The sequence below is a fragment of the Marmota flaviventris genome, chromosome 10, assembly GCF_047511675.1.
Source record: "Marmota flaviventris isolate mMarFla1 chromosome 10, mMarFla1.hap1, whole genome shotgun sequence".
NCBI classification, from domain to species: Eukaryota; Metazoa; Chordata; class Mammalia; order Rodentia; family Sciuridae; genus Marmota; species Marmota flaviventris.
Genome location: NC_092507.1, coordinates 101,713,785 through 101,735,521, shown reverse-complemented (window position 1 = coordinate 101,735,521; position 21,737 = coordinate 101,713,785). Strand labels below are relative to the sequence as shown.

The 21,737-nt window shown below is 49.4% G+C and overlaps 1 protein-coding gene across 3 annotated transcripts in view; it reads right to left on the bottom strand.

The window, feature by feature from the left end:
* The window catches only part of Slc6a17 (solute carrier family 6 member 17), a 118,861-nt gene that overhangs the window by 30,801 nt on the left and 66,323 nt on the right, over positions 1–21,737 (bottom strand). For 2 of the 3 annotated variants that reach the window (XM_071618165.1, XM_071618164.1), the window contains exon 2: positions 45–417. In XM_071618165.1, the coding sequence (XP_071474266.1) occupies positions 45–330 (286 nt within the window). In that variant the 5' untranslated portion in view covers positions 331–417. Of the gene's footprint in view, positions 1–44; positions 418–16,457; positions 16,561–21,737 lie in introns of those variants that run through there. The other variant, XM_027922015.2, reaches the window with a different exon arrangement.

Genomic DNA, 21,737 nt, shown 5'->3' with positions numbered 1-21,737 from the left:
GCCCATTCGCAGGGCACCTTGGTGCAAGCAGGGCAGCCTCTTACCTCCTCCATTTTTCTGGCACAGGTAGGGGAATCTCCAGATGTTGCCGAGGCCCACGGAGAAGCCGATCTGGGCCAGGATGTACTGCAGCTTGCTATTCCAGGCTGGTCGGTCCTCTGCGTCCAGCTCCTCCTCCGCTGCCTTCTGCTTGCCACCTGCCTCACCGGACACATTCAGTACACTCTGCTTATAGTCCACAGGCTCCTCAAGGGCCAGCAGGTCAGCCACTGACTCGGTGACATGTTCATTGCTGTGCTCACGTTGGGTCACCTTGCTGTTCTTCGGCATGGGTGCCACCGGGGCCGTGCAGCCCTGCTCCCCAGCACACAGAGAAGGTGGGACTCAGCTGCTGTCAGCTCTTTCTCATCCAGGGACCTATGAAAACAGGAGAGCAGGAGAGGATTAACTGAGCACACCGGGGAGGTAGGGGACCCAAAGCAGATACAACCTGATCAACTCCCTGGCACACACTCTGAGGCTGGACGAGGGCCTCAAAGGTTGAGCTTGCCTCTCCTTCCCATCATGCCCCCATTGCAGAGTTCAAGGTCTGCATGCTCAGTTTTCCCAGAGATCCCCTCTGAGCATAAGAGAAAGGTAAACTTAATGGGGCAAAGTGGGCAAACCCATCCACTGAGCAGGAGTAAAGGGTCACCCATCATGCCACTGCCCTTTTCATACTGCAGAGCTGAGAGTGTTCCAGACCCTTGGGAGACCCCCACAGCTTTCCCCCTTCCAGGCTGACCTACCTGTCTGGTATTCTGTTGAGCTAAAACCACTTGGTGGGACCCAGGAAAACCAGTGTCTGCCTTTTCTGGGGTCTTTCTATTCAAAATATAGTCCATGGACCAGTAGCATGACCAGGCGCTTGATAGAAATGCAGAATTTCAACCCCACCCCAGACCTACTGAATCACTCTCTGCATTTTTACAGGATTCCCAGGTGATTCAGAGAAACATTAACATTTGCACCTCACCCCCACCAAAAAAAAAATGTAGTGCCCTCACAGTGGGGCCCCTGGGTGCTACCAAGGCACCTTCATTTCCTTGGCAGAAACAGCTGACCAGGCTCGGTTAAGGATTCTGGCACCAGAGACCTAGAAGTATTTGCTTGGTGCCAACAAATCCTGGGTCATTGCTCAACGTTGACATTATCTGAGGGCCACTGCAGCCAGGAGCTGGTTCTCCATCCTTCAGAGACAGTTTTACGGCAGATAATGTCTGCACAACACGGGTGGGGAGGCAAAACCCTCCCCTGCTCCAGCAGGTCCTCATTTGTCATTCATGCCTTCCCTTAAAGAAATAAAGCACCAAGAAAATGAATCCTTGAAGAATTCTAACACCCGCTATATTTCAAGGCACCTCCTCATTAAGGGGAGGTTGGAGGATTTAAAATTAAACACACACACACACACACACACACCCCAGTCGGTAGTTGCCCTGCATCTTTCTAGGGATGTAAATTATCCAGCTCTGTAATTACTTTATTAAGAGAACGAGCTGTCCCTGGAAGCCGGGCTTGCTGCTTATTCTCCTCCTTCTACATCTGTGCCACCTGAATGGCACAGGCAAGGTTGCTGGGCAGCAGAAGGGCACAGAGGTACCCTTCCTGCTAGCCTAGACCCAGAATTCCTGGCTGACTCTAATCAAAACCTGACCTTTGAGGGAATCCAGCCAGCCAGGTCCTGCTACACATGTGGTGAAGCTGTGAGGCCCAGCAGGTGGGGATAATTGTCTATGCTGGTCCTTGGGATGGACTAGCCCTCCCCAGAGGGATGGATCATATTAGCAGGTGACACTTCCCTGCCTTCTTCACCCAAGGGCAAGAGTGAATCTTCAGCAATATGCCCTTCCACCCCGGGAACAGTCAGGGTCTTGGGCTTTGGTGGAACGGAGACAGAGCCAGCCTGCCTAAAAGACCTCAGGATCCCCTTTAAAAAGCTCTCTACTGGGACTCCATTGTGGGTCAGCTGAACATCCCACTGTATCCTGGAGGGTGCCCCAAAGTGGCACTTAGGTGTCTGTGAACCCTGTGGCCCGCAGCCTCCCTCCAGGGCTGCTGTGTTCCTCATGCTAGACAAATAAAGGGTTATAAAGGGATTTGTGCAATAGGAGGCCTGTGTTCTGGCCTAGGATGTCAGTTTGAATCCCACCCTGACCCCACCCAGGAGGTCCCTGTCCCCAGGGTGCTCAAATAGAAACCATACACAAGGGCTGCTTCTCTGGGCACTGCATCCTCCTCCTGAGCTCACATGGAGAGCTTTTATTAAAGACTGGAGCTGAGGCACAGGGTGAGGATCCCTCTGGAGACTGCAGGCATGGGGGTGCCTTGGCTCCGAGCCTCTCTCTCACTATTCTGCCTACAACAGGATTTGATCAGAACAATCTGCAATGCATTAGGTCTGATTTAATGATCATCAAGCCACAGCTGGAAAAGAAGCAAGGGAGAGTCCCCCTAGTCTGCAGAATTCATCTTGATGCTGGCCAATTGAAACACACATTTCCCCATAAATAGCCTGGTGAGTGGCAGCTCGGTCACCAACATGAGCAAGGGTTGGATGGAAAAAAGCACTCTTTTAAGCTAAGAGGACTCAAGGACAAAGTTAGCACATTCTGGAAAAGTCAGAGAAGGACACTGAAAGCAGCATCCGGGCAACCACAGGTCCACGCTTAATGCTGTATAAGCTTCCTCCTTTTCCCCACGATGTCACTGAGGTGTCTGAGCATCCTGCACTGCAGGATGGGGGCCTAGGGAATCCCTGTGTCATCAGATTTGCAAGATGCAAAGGGCTGATGTGAACTTGCAAGCTGAGGTTCTGGGTTATAATCACAGTTGGGAAGTGCCCGGTGACTGGGACTATGCCCAAGTAGCAGCAGAGCCACATTCTGAGAAATAAAAGCTTGAGGAATCCTAGCAATTCCCCCACTTTACATATATGGCAACTGAGGCCCAGAGAGAAAAAGAAAATAATGGCTCAGAACTACTCAGGTCCTCCTGACACCCTGATTAGAGTCTCCTCCAGGGAGTTTCACCTACTGAGTTGGGCTCAGTAAAGACGGAAACAGAGAGAGGGCAGATGGGTGTAGGGGTTTAGGGCAAGGACTTCGAAGTCAGACAGGCTAGGGTTTGAGAGTTCCCATTCATTCATTCACTCACTCACTTGCTCACCCAAGTGACTCCCATATACCATGATCTTTCTAGGGGCAAGGGATACAGCAGTGAACAAAAAAGGCCATGTGTCCCTCTTGTGGAGTTCACAAGAGAGCCAGAAACTAAGAAATAAACGTCAAACATAACGGCCAGGGGTGATGTGTGCTCCACATAGAAATAGCAAGTAGGAGTGGGGGAAATGGCAGGCTGTTCCTTTATGCTGGGGGTGGGGAGGCCAGGAAAGGCCTCTTGGTGACATTGGAGCAGAGGCCTTAATGACAGGAAAGAGCATTGGCTGAGAAAAGAGCCTACTGAAAGGAAGCAGTATGAGGAATTCCAGGAACAGCAAGGTGGCCGGAGTCACCAGAAGGGAGCGGCAGAGAGGGCTGGCCCCTGGAGACCTTGGCCACGCACTAGCTGTGTGCTCTTTGGACAAGGCACAAATCACGGGAGCATCAGTCTCCTTGTGAGGAAAACAATTACATCTAATGACATTTCCCTTCTCTCTCTCAGGGAAGGCTGCTGAGAGGAGCCAATGAGTTACCACAATTGAGTGCCTGGCATACAGCTAGGCACACGGGGAGGATCCAAAGGGTAGAGGCTGCTGTCTGGAGGCCTGGCATTATTTACCTTTATCCATTTAAAATATGTAAGTGCCCATATCTACATCTGGACACAGAAATCCCCGCTCCCTCTTAAGGAAGGGCCAAGGAGACGTGGGATTCGAAGACAGGAGGTAGACAGAAGCATTTTTCCTCACCTCAGAAACGTCTACTTGGGTTAGCAAGAACTGGCTTCCTCCTGGGGCTGCCGGCCAGCACCTTACAAAGCCCTGCCACTCACCATACCCCAGTGGACGAAGGAGCGAGGTACAGGGCACATTGAAAAGATAGACAATAAAATGTAAATAAAAATAAGGCCTCAAGTGAAAAGTTGGGCATTACTATTAATAATAAAAATACAGTTCAGACATGATATCTGTAATCATTTGAAACCACTTAACAACATTTTCTTTCTTTCTCAAGGTACCAGTGATGGAAACCAGGGGTACTTAACCACTGAGTCACAACTCCAGCTCTTTTTATTTTTTTATTTTGAGACAGGGCCTCACTAAATTGCTGAGGCTGGTCTTGAATTTTTAATCCTCCTACCTCAGCTTCCCAAGCCCTTCAGATTACAGGTGTGTGCCCTCATGCCTGGTCCACTTAACATTTTTACATGTTCTACTGGTACAGAATAGAGTAGTGATCCTGCTCATCAATTGTTCAATCTGAGTTTAAATCCCAGCTTCACTCTGTATCAAGTGCTTAGTTTCAGTTTCCTCACCTGTCCCAGGAGCTCCAAGTGCCCCCTAAGGCTGAGAGGAGGGTAAATTGTGCAGGTCCTAGGGACCCCCAGGGGTCTCTCACAAATGCTTCCTCTTCTTGGGCTGTCGCTGGATTCACACTGTCACTGCTGCCAGGGAATTAAGCTGGCAGTTGCCTTCACTCCAGGTGACAGATGGGGGTGTCAAGATCAGGACAGTGCAGACTGTGGTGCTCAGCACCCAGGTCTCCCTGCTTCTGGACTCTCTCCATGCCCCAAGCTGAAAGGCTTCTTTAAAGGGGAAGTGGAGGCAGCAGAGACTTGGAACAACCCTCCCTCTCCCCAAGCCTCACTCCTGGTCCTCTGAAGCCTGGAATGCACGTGCTAGTGAAAGAACAGCTTCCAGATCAGAGCACGGGAATGCAAAGAGCATCCAACCAATAACCCCAAAGTATAGCCTGGGACAAGCACAAGCCTTGCCTTTGCATCCCATAGAGCCAGCCACAATTCAGGCATCAACCAGCTCTGCAGACTGGTACCACTGCCCTGACCTCCCTGGACCTCCATTTCCCTGTGTGTAAAATGGGTTGGTCTGGATGACATCTAAGGCCCCTTTCAGCTCCAGCATATATCCAGCAAGTGCCCCTCCTGCATGTGGGTATGAGCAAGGCATCTCCTGCCTCTGGCACCAGGTGATGCAGACTCACAGTACATCTGTCCTGCCCCCTCTGTCAGCTGAGAGCCAGCCGGAGCATCGTGAAGATGTGCTGACAATCAGCCCAACCATATTCTCATTATCCCCCTGTAGTAGCTGAGGTGGGTTGTAAAGTTGCGCTCACGAGCAACACGTCAGATGATGGAGGTGCATGGTACTCTCTGAAAGGAACGCCTCAATTACCTAAAGCACGATGCAGAGGGGCTTGTGTGCTGAGCAGGTCCTCAGTGCCAGCTTGTCACTTAGCAACCATGCGGCTTACAGCTCAGAATAGCTCATGTGAGAGAAGCAGGACTGAGCAGTGAACTGTGAATCTTCTTCAAAGAGAAAAAAATAGCGCGACTAGGAGGCAGACAGGTAAAAATATCTCCTGCCAGAGCACTGACTGCTTCACCACAATTTTTCAAACAGGGCATCTGGCAATGAGCTCATCCGGGGCCACACCTACACCCCCTCCCCTACCCTGCAGCAGCTGGAGAAGGGGGAACGGGTGTCCTTCCAGGATGCTAAAGTCAGCCACTCTGAGCATCTGCTTCTAGTTCTGGAGTGTCTCTTGCTCAGGAAGGCTGTATCAGGTCACCTAAGGGACAAACTCCCCATGGGAACTCAGTGGGGAAACTGCCATCTTTGGGGAAGCAAGCAGTCAACTTGACCCCAGACCCCATGGTACCCACTTCACCCAGCCCCACAGTGTACCCAGCTCTGTCACCCTCAGCTCTGTGGCACTAGAAAGAGTGTTGTGACCCAGCTCAGCCTCAAATAGATGAGACAAACTAGAAGCAATGGGAGAAGGCCCAGCTCCCAGGCCTCAGGGTCCCGTTCAAGATTATCTGGCTGTGAGAGGGGACCCTGGCCAGGTTGCCTTCTGTCGGAGTGCCTGGCAGCTTCCTGATTTCCATGTGACAAGCAGTTGTAGCCCCAACAGCTTTTCTAATTACCTCCGAGCCTCTGGGCTTCCACTGAGGTTAAACTGTTATCAGAGCCACAAATTGTCCTCCAAATTATTTTAATTGTTTTATGGAAACCTCTGACAGTCACCTGGGCAAACAACTCCTGATAAGACCTGGCCACGGCTTGGCATCTGCTCTCCCTTCTTTGTCTTCCAGGGCACACAGGCAGAGACCCCACCATTCTCAATCTCTCCCACCTTCACCCCCATCGAGTGTCGAGTGTCGTAACGTCCTGCCAGGTGTTCAGCTCTGCCCTGTTCCCACCCCTCCTGCTCTGCTTCAGAACTTCTCTTCTGCTAGACACTCACTGCGGGCTCCCAACTCACTTCTCCCTCCCACATGTCGTCTTCAGAGGCATCTCCTGGAAATACCATGTCGCCCCACTCCCACTGCCTACTGAAGAGAGCCCAGGACTCTCTCCAAGACATTTGCCCCCCTGCAGGACTCCCCTGGGCTTCCACTTCCTACCAGCTCATTCTACTCCATCTGCATAAGCCCTCCCCCTCCTCTGCCTCCTGAAGCCTTCTGGGTCCAAGGCCTCAACTCTATGACACCTTCTGCAATTCTCTGAGTAAGCACTGACGTCTTTTTTTGCTGCCCTTCTCAGTACACTCCTCGTGAGACCGTTTTATGCTTTCACCATCTGGCTTTCTGAAATAACCAGTTGTTAATGTGCCTGATTCTTTTTTCCAAACAGGAAGTTCCATGAAGGCAGGAGCCCAGGTGTGCCAACCTCATGTCCACTCTTCACTACTCCCTGCCCAGCCAGCGCCTGGCATGCGCAGGTTATCCTACCAATTTTCTGGGGGCAGAATAGGGTACTTAACAGATGTTCTGGATCCCTGACTCCCCATCCTGAGAACAACCTGCTTCGCGTGTTGACATCCTAACGGCAGCCTTCACCTTTGAAACCAAGAGGCATGGGTAAAAAGTAAACAGAGCTGACCAGAGAGACATTTAAACTGACTAGAAGTCTGCATTTTGACCCAGTCAGGGGGACTCTAATCAAGTGCAACTCTCAACCCATGTGGGGAGGACCCCAGGACTTGGAAGCCAGCTTTCTGTTCCTTATTCCATTGTAAAATAAGGAACATCACTTATTTACCAACTGCATCTGGTTACCACATGGATGGAAGGAGGAGGAAAGAAAAGCTTTGGGGAAAATCAAATAAACAGGCTGGTAATTTTCTGACTCCATTTCACCGATTTGTCAGGTTTGTGTTTGGGTCTCCCGTTTCATATCACAATTGACAAGGCCAGATTCTGGTGTCTTTCTGTTATAGGTGTTCAATAAATATGATAAGAATGAATTAAATGAGTGCATGAGTACATGGACACATTTTGAATGCCCCCAATTTTCTACTGTCTGAGGTATTTTTCCAGCTTCCAATCTTTCCCATATTTTGATGTAATAGTCTGATCCCAAGAGCATGACCCAAATGACAGTTTAAAAACTAAGGTACTCCACAAAGCCTGGCCATCAATCAATGATTTTTTTTTCTTCTTTTTAAAAGGAGGCAGTATTGTACTCCACCTTTCCCCCTCTGTAGACAGGAACCATTCTCATCGCAAAAAAAAAAAAAATCAGTTTTGGATAAGACAGTCTAGCATGGAGCGCGGGACTGGTAGGACCGTTTCCAATAACCAATCAGGTCAAGGAGCTGATGGGACCTTCCAAAGCCCCATTCTCACCTCCAGGTTGCATTTGTGGAATATGCTCTTTGCCCTGGATATTTTGTTTTCTTAGCTAAGAGAAAAAAAGAAGCAGGAAGAGGGGCAGATGGTCCAAAGGGGGAAGAACTGGCACTGGAAAGCGTGGGCATGGCCAGTGCAAACAAGATCTTTTGGTTCTTTTTTACCGTTTTGTGCCACAGGGAAAGCGTGCTCAGTAGGTAAGCAAGGGCAGCCCGGCACACCCCGCCCCCACAGGCTGCTCTTCTACTAGAATTCAGGTGCTGAGCAATCTACTGAAGGCAGAGTGGGATGTAGCAAGAAAAACGGTGACAACAGCAGCATACAGGCCACACTGCTGGAATGCCACCTCTGGGGCAGCCACTGGGCAGAGAGCCTTACTTCTAGGATCTCCTTTAATCTTGCCAGTAATGGTCACAGGTGAGGACCACTATCACTCCCAATTTGCAAATGAAAAAGTGGAGGCTCCGAGGGATTAACTGCCTCTATTTCATTGAACTCAAGATCCTTGATTGTGACACTTGCTTGAGCTTACCAGAACTAATGGAAGGTTTTTCACTCAAGTAGGTCACCCCTGTCACAGACCAACTGCCATTTTGAAACAGCGATCGATTACAATCATCTCCTGTTTTGTCTTGTTGTTTTCTTTCTTTGCAGTACTGGAGACTTTCCCTGGGTTACTGCCACTGAATTCCACCCCTAGCCCTTTTTATTTTTTATTTTGAGACAAGGTTTCACAAAGTTGCCCAGTCTGGCCTTGAACTTCCAATACTCCTGCCTCAATCTTCTGTGTAGCTGGAATTACAAGCCTGGATCACTGTACCAGACTCCCATATCCTGATTCTAAGACATGGTAATGTGCAAAAGTATGTATCTTGGAATCTGAACTTAGACAACTTGTCCATAGGCACAGGATCAAAACTAGAGGCGTCTGGTTTGCCATTGACACAGTCTGACTCTAGAACGTGACCTCCAATCTCACAGCTGTCCTAGGAAGATCACAGGGTTTAGGGCCTGAAATTTAAGGCCTAAATTTGAGTCCTGCTCTGTCATTTACCAGCTGGGAGTCTTTGGGAAGGTATGCAACTTCTCTTGCTTTCAGCTTCTGGGCCTGAAAAGATGGGGGATGAAGGCTGCTATCTCATGAGTATAAAATGAGACAAACATAAAGGTTGTGCTCAACCGAGGCCAGACACTCCAGAGACCAGCACCAGCTGCCCCCTGAAGGTGAGAGCAAACCAGGAAGGAATAAAGGCACATTGCCACCTCACCTTGTCCCACAATGCCCTGGAACCCATGTGGAGCACACTCCCAGGAGCTGGTGGGAACACAGGTGCTCAGTACTCCAAGTAACTTCCCATTTCTTGGACTGGAAGCAGAAAGAAGCCCAGACTCCTATCAATGACAGGCACTGCTGAAATATGGGTTTTTACACATTCTTCTCTCTCCTCCTTCTTTTCTTTTACTTCAACAAATATTTACTGCATATTATGTGCCAGGACCTGTTCTAGAACAGCAGAGAACAGAGTGAACTCTGTTTCTGCCCTGGGGGATTTATATTCTAGTGCAGAGGGACAAATAAAAATCGAATACATAATTTATAATGTGTTTATAGACATCTGTCTGTAGCGCATACAAATGCATCGAATATATAACAGGATGATGGGATGGAGTAGGGCAGGGGTGCTATGAGACATGGTGGGGGGTGGGGTAAAGGAAGCACACTTTGATCAGGTGACATGATGGAAGAGAGTAAGAGAATGAGCCATGTGGACAACCTAGGACAGCAATCAGGGCTGTCCACGGCAACAAACAGTGCAGAGGCCTGCGCATGCTTGGTGAGTGCAAGGCCTAGAAAGAAGGGCCACATGCCTAGAGCACCCTGAGCCAGGGAAGACAGGAGGCACTGAGACAGGAAGACAGCAGGTGTCCCCAGCAGGCAGGACTCAGGCCGTGGAAAGCAGTTCGGGTTTCCTTTGGGGACTAAAGGGAAGCTCATGGAGATTTTCAGCAGACATGTTATGTGCTCCAAATAACATATTGTATTTTTTAGTGTTTAAGGCCCAACTCTTTTAAAAGGGATTGCTGGCTGCGTGTAGGACAAAAGTGAGGAAACTGAGGACAAGTCAGAGACAGTGGTCACCTGGGTCAGGCTGCTAGGTGAGGTTTAGGTTTTAAAGAGAAAGGAAAACCCAGCCCTAGGGGTCAAAGGGCATATCCAGTCCCTGGCAGGGAGGGAGACCCATGAGAGTATACTGATTTGAAAAAAAGAAAAAAATGTAAAATTAGATGTGAAAAATGAAGTTCAGGAGCAATGAGTGTGGGCCTCACTCCCTTCTTTCCTGATCCATGGGGTCCACCATTATAGGCCACGTGGCGGGCTCAAGGGGGTACCAGATGGGTCCTCATAGCATCTGCCCAGTCCTCTGATTTGCATTTTCTTAAAGTCTCTTCTTTCTTTTGTCCAAGAGAGAGACAGAAGGAACAAGGGTGTCCAATTACCCGAGATACCCAACAGCCAACTGAAGAGCACTTGAAGGAATAGTGATCAGAAACCCTTAATTACAGTCCCCACATGATGTCTCCTTCCTGAGAATGAGAGGGTTTGTGTCTCTTTCCTCACCAGCCTTCAGTGCAGCTTTGTGGAATGCTGGGCAGGAAAGCAGTCCTGTTGGGAACAATCACAGTGAAGAACTACTATGCTTACAGACCTTATTTAGCCTCTCAACAACTGGAGACAGTACGGAATTCTTGTATTAGGAATGAAAAAGCTTAGGCTAATAGAAACTATTAATGAACAGGATGACCCAGCCATGAGTGGAAAAGTGAGGATTCAAACTGTGACCTACCACACTGTAGCCCATATTCTTTCTGATATACGAGTGCTTTCCAATCTTTTGCATGTTATGATACACAAAGAAAATAATGATGTGGCACGCAGGGGTCAATGTGCCATACTTAGGAGGCTCCACCACCCTAGGCCAACCCAGGCTACCCCAAGAGATGCAGGCATTGTGATTTCTGGGCCACATGCTTCCCCTTTACGGAACTGGTTGGGAATGTCTGTGATGTAGCTTGCTACCTTGCAGAATGATACACCCAAATCTCTCTCAACAAGTCAACAGTAGAACAAGCCCATCTACCACCATTTATTCCTGAAGTCAGAAGTTTCCTCACTTAGTGAGGCCCTTTTCCAAAACTAAGAAAATAATTCTCTCTGAATTAGACAAATAGAGTCCCTAAATTACTAGCTAATGGCCTCAGTGGTGTGGCAGGACCGTGGACAGCGCCTGCTGGACACTCTGGGAATCAGTCCAGGTTGCTCAAGAGAGGAACATCTGCTCTCTTTCCCTTAGATCTTGGGAAGAGAAGGTCCATGTTCTCATTGAATACTCACCTGGTGGCACCTGCTGGAACACCCCACCAGGTGATGTTCACATCCTTCTTACAAGGTAGCTTTGGTAAACAGTGCTCCTGCTCTGTGCATAGCTCAAACCCTTAAAACCATAAGGGTTCAGGAGTCTTAAAAATAAAGAGAAAATGTAACTGGTAGGATTTTGGGGGTGTGAACCAATGAACTCTATTTGCAAACAAAAGAATAAGTGGTTAAATTCATGGTGCACAGAACCCAGGAGAACTTCTAATTAAATCAGTAATTAGAAATGATGGAGTAGAGTAAGAGGTAATTCATTACCTTTAGATGAGCTGCTGGGTGGTCTCTAGATGGCAGCATGGTGGCTCTGTGGGACAAGTGCAGCTGAGGAGGTGATCCCAGGGCCTGAGAGATGAGCATTTGCTCCTCTGGCCCTAGGTGGACCTTTCTTCCACTCCACAAAAGCCATAGGACAAAAAACTAGTTGGGGACTCTGGTGACCTAAGACTCACCTAATCCAGAATTATTTTCTAACAAAACATTCCTGGTTCTGAACGTGAGAATAATTCAGTACAATAATTCACATTGCATCTAAGTGTGTTTTCTTTGTTTATGTTGTTTTTTGTTTTTTTTAAATCAGTGGGGGTTCAACTACTGAGCCACATTCCCAGCTCTTTATTTTCCATTTTGAGACAGGGTCTCGATAAGTTGCTTAGGGCCTTGCTAAGTTGCTGAAGCTGGCCTTGAACTCAGGATCCTCCTGCCTCAGCTTCCTGAGCCGCTAGGATTACAGGCATGTGCCATCATGCCTGGCTGAGCTTATGTTTTCACAAATGAGTTTTCTGTACATAGTGAATATCTAATTATATATTTTGAAGTAGCTAGATTTACCCACAGGTGAACATTTTAATTTTTAAAAAGTTGCTCATGGGAAGAAGAAGAAGAAAAAAAGAATTATCAAAGGATCACACCTCCACAAAATGGCTGCCTCTGAAGCAAGGGCTTCTGGGAAGTCCTCTTTGTCCACTGGGGGGTGGGGGAGCACTAATGCTTACATTGCAGTTATCCACCCTCCCTTACAGGAACTTCTCCACAGAGATCTCCAGTGGCTTGGAGATGGCAGACGTGCTAGGACAGGCTGGGCCTGCGCCTCCAGAGATGGCGATTTCTCAGAGAGAGAAGAGACAGACAGGCAGGAAGAATCAGATTCCAGGTTTCCCAGAACAGAACACAAGTGGCAGAGGCCTTGGGGTAAAGAGAGTGGGGTCTCCATGGGACAAGGCCAGGAAGCAAGGAGCATCCCTCTCGGCAGCCCTTACCAACAGCTGCTGTCAATCACCCTGGAGTCCTAGCAGTTTTGCTGTGGGTCTGGGGCCTCATCCGACACTGCTGAGAATCCCTGGCACACTGTCTGGCACAGAAACCTGACCCACAGAGCTCCCGTCAGCCACTGGCGTCCTTGATTCTGCAGATGCAGGAAATTCTCAGGGCAGCATTCAACCAGCTCTGACTCTTCTCCCCCTGCTCCAGGAACCAACCCCTGACTCGGACATGAAGTCCAAGGAATGAAGTCAGAAAGAGAAAGACAGAGACAGGACAGAAAGTGCCAAGATGGAGCTGGGGATTTCTTTGTGGATTCCAGACCACCTGGAACCAAACATCATATTCCTCAATCCTTGGAAATTTGGATTTGTTCATTTTTTTTTTACCAGTTTCCCACTGTAGAGGCTGTTTGCCTCTTTTCAGGACACTAGCATGAAGAACAGAACCCACAGGTTCAGACAGCCTCATTTGGTTGGGTAAATGCTTCGACTGTCAGCAAACACTTATAAAGCGCCTATTAAGAAAACATCACACAGTCGTTAAGAGCATTAAGTTTAAAAATCTAACAGACCTGAATACCAGTTTCAGGTTGCTGCTCACTACCTGTGCAACCTTGAGCAAATTACTTAACTTCTCTGAACCTCACATTCCACATCTATAAACTGCAGATAGCAATATCGGTCTCCTGGGATTGTAGTGAAGATTAAACAAGAAACAAGATAGTCTGTGAATAAAGCACTTAGCCCAGCACAGAAGCCTCAATAAAAAAAAAAAAAGGGATATTATCGCTGCACAAGTTGTGAGAATCCAGAGCTGCACTCACCCCTATTAAAAGTATACAAAGGGGGCATTTTGCCACAGAACACCGTCCTGGGCAGCAAGCACTCTAGCAATCTGGGACTGGAACTCTGGTAACCTGGGACATCATTTGAAGGAAGCTGGCCTAGGGTCTAAGATGTCAGGGATTTTTCCTATCCTGGTGCTCCAGATGTTTGGCTGTGAATATTTCCTGCAGGCCAGCCTGGGAGCAAGTGATAACTCAGACTTTGTCTAGGGAAAAAAAAAAGCTCTAATCCACCTTCCCTTTAAACTCTTCTGCTGCTTATCTTAGCAGTTTTAAAGGGATTAATGATGAATCGTCCTGCTGCAGCAAAGCTGGACAGGAAGAATATAAGGAGAGAGAGGATGCCCAGGCAGAAAGACGCTGCAGCTCCAGAATCTTCTCATCTCTGTCTTCATCAGCCTTGGAATATGCTCCCAGGTTCAATGAGGAGGGCATTGGCTCCAGGGTGCATGGTGAATGCAACACACACACACACACACACACACACACACTTCCAGTCTCAGACTGGAGTCCCCTGGGTCAGCATGGCCTCATTCTTGCTGTACTGAGTAAGGGTCCTCTAACAACCTTCAGTTTTGAGGTGCACACACCTTAGCTCAGCCCCAAGTCTACACGCATTACAGAGGGAAGAAGCAAGGGGCCCAGGGTCCTTCAGAAAAGTAGGAGACCCAGTCTTCCCTCTCCTTTCCAGGAAAGGCCAGCCTCGCCTCTCCTTAACACTTCTCTTGCACCTGCCAACTCTTTTATGGATAGGGCAAGTTGGAAGAGGGATGGCAAGACTTGCTCAAGAAGGTGGGGCCCCTGAAGTCCACCCAGCAAGTGCCACAGCTTGGGACCAGGCCACAGTCTTGAGCAATCCCAAGGAGGCAAAGTGTGTCCTGGAGTCTCACCTTGGAGCAATTGCATGTGGTCATAGGCACCCAGAAGATTCAATACAGCTGTACTTCCACACTCCAACACTTACTCAGCCTTCCATATACCCCTATTTTGCACTCAAGGGCAGAGATAGAAAGAAAGAGTCTCCTATGATTAAGATCCATAAGGTAAGAAGCGGAGAACTAACATCTAACAGCATCCACTATCTGTCCAGCACTGGGCTCAAAATAAGCCTGCAGCAAAGGTATCATAGTGGGCTGGGGATATAGCTCAGTTGGTAGAGTGCCTGCCTTGCATGCACAAAGCCCTGGGTTCAATTCCCAGCACCACCAAAGAAAAAGAAAAGCTACCATAGGTACCCCGCTTTACAAGTGAGGAAATAGAGGCTTCAGAAGTAAAGTGACTTGCCCAAGGTCACTCTGCTAGCACATGGCAGAGCACTGGGCCCAGCTGTGACCACCACAACAAGGCCTCCCCCTAGATTTCCCCTCAAAATCACTTCCCCACCTGGTCCTGTTCACCCTCTCCCATGGGTGGGAGTTCTGGGGTTCTTGCCTAGCAGCCAGGCAGCCTGAGCTCTACTCAGTTGAGGACTTGCCTATCTTTAGCCAGTGGCTCCAAAACACTTGGGGCTCAGGCCATTCCTGCTCACGAGTCCTGTTAAAGAACTTCACTGAACTCACAGCAGCTGACACACGACTCTGTATGACTCAGACCAAACAAACTCCCTCCAATCAGAGCTGGTAGGCACGATTTGCCTCCTGCATTGAGTCACCTCCAGACTGAGCTGCAGGGATTTGCTGAAACTCAACCACCTACTTAGCCACAGCTGTTCCATGAGAGAAAAAGCCCGGCAGAGGAGATAGAGCCCCATGGATGGGCCATGGCCAAGGACAACCAGGTGTGACCGCAAAGCCCTTCCAGCCCAGGAGATAGACCCACCATACGCTGCCATGAGATAATGTAAGCTCAGTGTGAGGCATAAGAGGCCCCACTGTTCATCTCCTTTTTCTCCAGACAGTGATCGGCACACCCAGCAAAGCCTAACAGACACTAAAGTCTTGATTGAATTTTTTTTTTTTTTTTTTTTTTGAGCCACTACAATATTTTCTCAGTTCCTGGAAGTTCCTGTTAAGAAGGGCAGTGCCTTGAAAAGAATCTTCCAACTCTACCCCATTCCTGCATCTCCCCAACTCAACCCCACCTGCCTCTTGATCACAGCTGAACTGCCCCAAATGTAGCTTTGATTAGAAATTTCCTAAAACAAAAGGCCTATTAATATATTTTTCAAAAATAAGAAAGATGAATAGGAGCAAATTCAAAAAGAAGTACACACTTGTCAGCGACAGGGTGAGTGGCTTCAGGACTTCTGAACTTGGAGCCCTGACAAGGTTGTTTGGGCTTTAAAAGGAAACATCCGGCTTCCTTCCAAGGCGGCCTCGCCCCTGGGGGAGCGGCCCTCCCCGGACTATGGCAAACATCCTTTCGGAGCACCGCGCACAGGTATAAATATGACAGAGCCATTCTCCGAGTAAGGCGCCCCCTCCAGATCAGCCGGCACCCGGTGTATGTCCCCTATTTCTGCCTTTCTGCTCCAAGATGCGCTTTGCTAGAGGGAGGAAGGGCTCCCCTCTAGTTCCGAATGGTGAGGACCGGCCCGAGGACTGGGAATTAAATATTCACATCGGGCGTGAGCGCTCTGCTTCTCTTGCCAATGTTACTGTCAAGGTCACGGGCCCGAGGCCCAGTGGCTGGGGCCGGGGTCCCCAGGAGTGCAGGAGCCTTCCGGCGGAATTGCGCCCTGGGCGCGCAGCTCTAGGCGGCGGGACCCGCCAGGCTGGCCTCCTCCCTGGTCCTCAGCGGGCGCTTGCCTCTGCAGCTCTGCCAAATTACCTCCGGAGTTCTGGGGCCCTTCTGAGCCCCAGAAGCTGAAGCCCAATGTCCAACCCCTACGTGCGCTGCTGGGCACCCTTGATGCGCCGGACTATCGGGGACCGGGGGCTCCGTCGCCCGGCAACCACGGCTGAAGCAGCGGGAGGAGCCCGGTGCCAGCACAGGGTCTGGCGGACACCGGGGTACAGCCGCCTCGCACCTGCGTCCGTAGGCCTTCCTGCCCGGGGCGGGGCCAGGAGAGGCAAAGTTGCGGCGCCTGGTCGGATGGAGCCAGGCGGGGCGCGGCCGGCGACTCACCTGTCCCGCGTGGGCCGTCGCACTGACTCGGCCCTGCACTCCGGCCGAGTAGCTGCGGTCCCTGACCGATCAAGGGTGCAAAGTCTCTCCTACGGGCCGCCCAAGTCTGATGGCGACAGGCCGGGTCCGGGGCTGGAGGGGCCCCAGGGCGGCGCGCCGGCGCACGCGACTCCGCTAGCTCCTGGCTCCCTCCTTCGCAGCCAGTACCGATCCCTCTCCCGCCCTCCGCGCGCTCGGGGATGTGAGGAGCGGCCTGGGGACCCGGGTCCCCCGGCGGAGGGGGCGCGAGGGGCTGCGAAGGCCGGGATTGAGTGCCGCCCTCCCCGCGCCCTGGCCGCGCCGGCTCTGCGGAGCGGAACGGAGCTGGGCGGAGCGCAGCGTGCACTGTTCCCTCGCTTTCCGAAAGGCCACCCTGGCGGCGGGGCGCCGTGACGCAGGCTTGACTCACGCGCGGGCCCGCGTCAATGCGAGGCTCTCGGGCCGCGAGCGAGGCTCTGATGGCCGACGCAGGCGGAGCGGGTAGGCGGAGAGCGGGAAAGGGGGTTGCGGAGCCGCAGCCTCGTGAAGCCCCTGGTTGGGGGACCCAGACCCTGGTGCTCTCACCAGGGCTTCAAAATGATCCAAGTCCTCCAGAACCCCGGGCCTCACTTTCTTTTCAGACTCGCCTTTTTGGATCTTCCTTCATAAACTCAATCCCACCCAAAGTGATTGTTGCTTCTTAGATGGTACGTGTTCCCTTCGCTTAGAATGCCTTTTCCCCTCCAATGACCTTCCGTGAAACCACCGTGCAAGGCCGTTCCTTGCACTCTTTCAACACAACGCTCATCTGTTGAGCTCCTACTGTACAGCAGGGACTACAGAAACTGAGGATCTAAGTAGAGGGAAAGGAAGCTCTAGAGGAGTGTTTACCCAGGTAGTAACCACACAAACCAGAAGAAGGGTTGAAGAGCCCTACCAGATGAGTAAATGTGGGGGTGGGGAGGGAGACAGGGCAGGAGAAGGACATTCTGGCTGGGCTCTGAGCAGGCGTTGGAAGATGCTACCTTCAAATGATGTATAGTCAGAATAGAGAAAGGTCAGCTCTTGTGGAGGGAACAGCACACCAAGGGTATAAATGCAAAAGCAGAGAAGATGTGCTGAGGGGCGGGGTTGCCTGAGCTGGAGCAGGACTGGGGTGATTAGAGGTGAAGTTAGGGAGACAGGAGACATCCTACCAGCACTAAAGCGTGGAATGAATTATCTCTGCTCTAAGGGACACTAAGAGGAACGGTGACATCAGAGGCAAGTGTTTGGGCAGGTTGAGAGGTGAAGTCTCAGTTGTTGTAGTGAAAGGCAATGAGGGCCATTGTCCAAACTTGGAAGGGTCTGAAATTCTACTCTTGCAATCTAACAAGTTAGCCTGCCACAGTTTTCAGGGATGCCGGCAAAAGACTTGAGACTCCAAGACCAGAGACAAAGGATTTTTTATTACTCATAGCACAGCTGTTAGCATGAGGCTCACATTCAAATCAGTTTCTCTTAATCTCCAAGTCCTATAGAAGAGATATGGGGCTAGATTTGGGTAATACTAAACACACTGAAGAATCTAGAACTTAGGAAATTCCAATCTTTTGTAATGGGTTGCAAGCAAACCCATCCATCATTTGCCCCAGACAGTATCTTTATTATATTGAAGAGCAAACAATTGCCCTCCACTAGAGGGAGACACTATCTCTATCTTCCAAAGTAGTTTGCTATGCAAACAATCTCTAAATCATGTCTGGGACAAAAAACTATCAGTGCCTCTGCCCACAGACTTGTGGAAGTGTAGGATTCCTGTTGTGAATTATTTCCCAATAGACAGTTATTCTTTCATTCAACAGAGTTTCACTGAGTGTTTTACTTAGCTGTTCTATGCCCAGAAGATACAGTAGAAAAGAGATCGTGATCCCTTCCCTTATGAGATTTACATTCTGGTGAACCCAGCCAGGGAAGCAGAGCAGGGTGGAGACACATGGCAGGAAGTAACAAATGATGCAGGAGATATGATAGAGGTGAACAAATACAGTGTGACAGCTCTGGTGGTGTGGGAGGCAAGAGGGAAGAAAGCATCAGAGATCAGTTCCTTCCAGGCAAGGGAATTTGAAGGTGGTGTGGCATTGGGAAAGGGGCAGGACTTTGGAGTATGACAGACCTGAGTTTTCATCCTGACTGCCATTCCCTAGAGATCTGGAGCAAGTTCTCTAAGGCTCAGCATCCACATCTGTATCTGAATAATACATATTCCATAAGGTTGTTATGATGATCAGAAAGATGATCATTTTAAAATATCTGGTATCACATCTGCTATAAAAATGCTTAATAAATGACTATTATTAGTAATATTATTAGATAATTGTATTGCCATTAACCAAGACAGGGAATCTAGAAAGGGTAGCAGGTTGGGAAAAGGAAGTAGAAGACCATGGATTTGGGATACGCTGAGACAACATGTCTGTGGGATACCAAGGTGATAAGCAGAAGATTGCCTTTGCATCTCTGCCCTTGTGATCTCATCTGCCCTTGAACTCAATTTCTCTTGAACCTGCTTTCTCTATGCAAAGTTCTCTGGAGAAAAACACACTGGATCTGTCTCCTTCTGTCCTGTGGTCACCAAACTCGAGTAGGCTTCTCATACTTCCCAATGACCCCCCTGTGAACCTCTGGTCAACTTACTTCCCCACTCCAACCTCCTTGACTTCCTCCCTTGCTCTTCCTCCAGCCCCTACTCTGTCAGGAACTGCCTCACCTCCATCAGAGCTCCCCGAGTTTGTTAGACAATGAAGCCTTCCCCTACCTGCATCAGTGCTAACACCTGCTCTCTCCTCCTTCCTCCTGATAAAGGAAGATTCCTTTCCACTGGATCCTTCTCAGGAGATTTTCAGCATGTTCAACTATCTTCCTTTAAATATTATTAGGCTCTCATCCCCCACCTTCTCATTTTTTTCTACATCCTCTCCTCCATCTCCACACCCTCCCCTCATTCCTTACCCAACTCTTCTGCCAGGATGGCACTCACTAAGGTCACTGATGACCTCCTCTGTGTCACTGAATCCATCGGGCATTTTCCAGTCCTCATCTTACTGACGGCTCATGATGTTTGTCTCAGGCATCCTCTCCTTCCAACACTCTCTCCCGGTCCCTTTCTAGCAGCCTCTTTGCCTTCCAGTTTTCCTCCTGCCTTTCAGCTACTCCTCACAGTCCTCTTGATGATCCTTACAGACTGGACTTCTCCCAGCCCTGTCCCTTTCTCATGCTGTATTCTTCTAAGCCAACTCCTGTAGGGGTGACTCCCACATTTGTATCTCTACTTCCAGTCTTCTGAGCTCCATATACTCAACCTCCTGCTCCACCTTTCCACTTGGCTATCAGAATTACCTCCAACCCGCATTTGAAAAATCAGCTCCACATTCAGAGATCTGTCCCACAAGATGGTCAACATTTTGCTTCTTATTCCCCTTCCAGTGCTCCCTTGCTCTGTGAATCAGTGAACCAGCCAGAAACTTCATAGTCATTGTCTGGAGACCCCCTCCCTCTTCCTCACCCCTTCCTGAAATTTAGTACCAAATCATGTAGGTTTGACCTACTAACCTCCAGATCCCAGCTACTTCTAGTTAATTCTGCTGCCACAACCCTAGTCCAAACTCTTTATCTTCACTCTAGGATCTCAATCACCTTCTAACTCCAGTTCCAGTCTCAACTCCTTTTCTCCACACAGCAGCAGGACTGCCCTCTCAGAAGAAATGTGGTCATTGCACCTTGCTCAAGCTTGCAGAGTCTGACCCACATCTTTAACATGTGCCTCACGGCCCTTGCTTGTCTTCAGCCACATTTGTCACTCTTTTCCCCCATGACTTTCCTGCAGCCCACTGACTCCATCAACCTTCTCTCAGTTTTTCCCACTCTCCCACGCCTTCCTGGCTCAGGCTTCAGCCCATATGTCCTCCCTGCCAGGAATCTGTTAAGGCCCCTCCTCTTCCCTCTCTTCATGTCCACTCACCTAACAGGGTTTGCCTGGAACCCTAATCCTCTGTGCCTCTCCTGACTGTGGAGGAGGAGTAGGGCAGGTGGACGTTTATTCCCCTTTGTATCCCTTGTCACAGTATAATTACATGCTTAATAGTGTGACTGGCTGCTTAGTGATGGTTCCATTGGTTGAAATGGAAGACCCACAAGGGCAGAGACCATGTCTTTCTTAAACACATGGTGGACCCTCATAAATACTGTTTAGTCAGCTTTTTCACCGCTGTGACTAAAGGATCTGACCAGAACAACTTTAAAAGTCCATTTGAGGGCTCACCCTTTTAGAGGTCTTAGTCCATAGAAGGCCAGCTCCATTCCTCAGGGCTTGAAGTGAGGGTGAACATCATGGTGGGAGAGGGTGGCAGAGGGAAGCAGCTTACAGCCCAGTGATCAGGAAACACAGAGTTCTCCACTTGCCAGATACAAATATATATCCCAAAGGCACACCCCAATTTCCACCTCCCTCAGTCACACCCTATCACTTCAGTTACCACTCAGTTAATCCCCATCAGGTGATTAATTCACTGATTGGGTTAAGACTCTCACAACCCAGTCATTTCTCCTCTGAACCTTCTTGCATTGTCTCACGTGTGAGCTTTTGGGGGACTCCTCACATCCAAACCATAACACTTACTGAAAGAATAGATAAAAGTTGGTTAGAAATATAGATATGAAGCCCAGGAAAGAGGGTTGGAGATGCACACTTGGAAGTCATAACCATAAAGAGAGTAGGGAAAGGTGAGACCATCCAGAGAGAGTGTGCAGAAAGCAGTCAGGGGGGCATTGATGGGAAGTGTCTACTTTAAGTGGCAGGAGGAGTGAGAAGGGTCAGGAAAGAAGATAGAGAGGAGTCAAGAAGGGAGAGGACAATGTACATCACAGAAGAGAGAAATTCAAGGAGGAAAAGCCAGTCTGTGGTGTCAAAATCTGCAGTGATATCCAAGAGGATGAGTCCTGGAAGGTGTCCCTGAAGGTGGCATTCACGAGGCAGTGGGCATGAAGCTGTACTGAAGGCCCTAAGATAACACGGAAACAGGAAATAAGGCTTCCTCCACAAAGTCCTTCTGAACACCAGCTCTTGATGACCATCTCTCCCCTGAGCATCTAGAAAACTGATTCTTCCTTTTATGGGGCATATAGAAATAGATTAAAATTATACAATATTATATGAGGCTTGTACTTATTAGCATCCCCATAGTACTCATAAGGAAACTAAGGCTTAGGGTGGTTAACTAATCT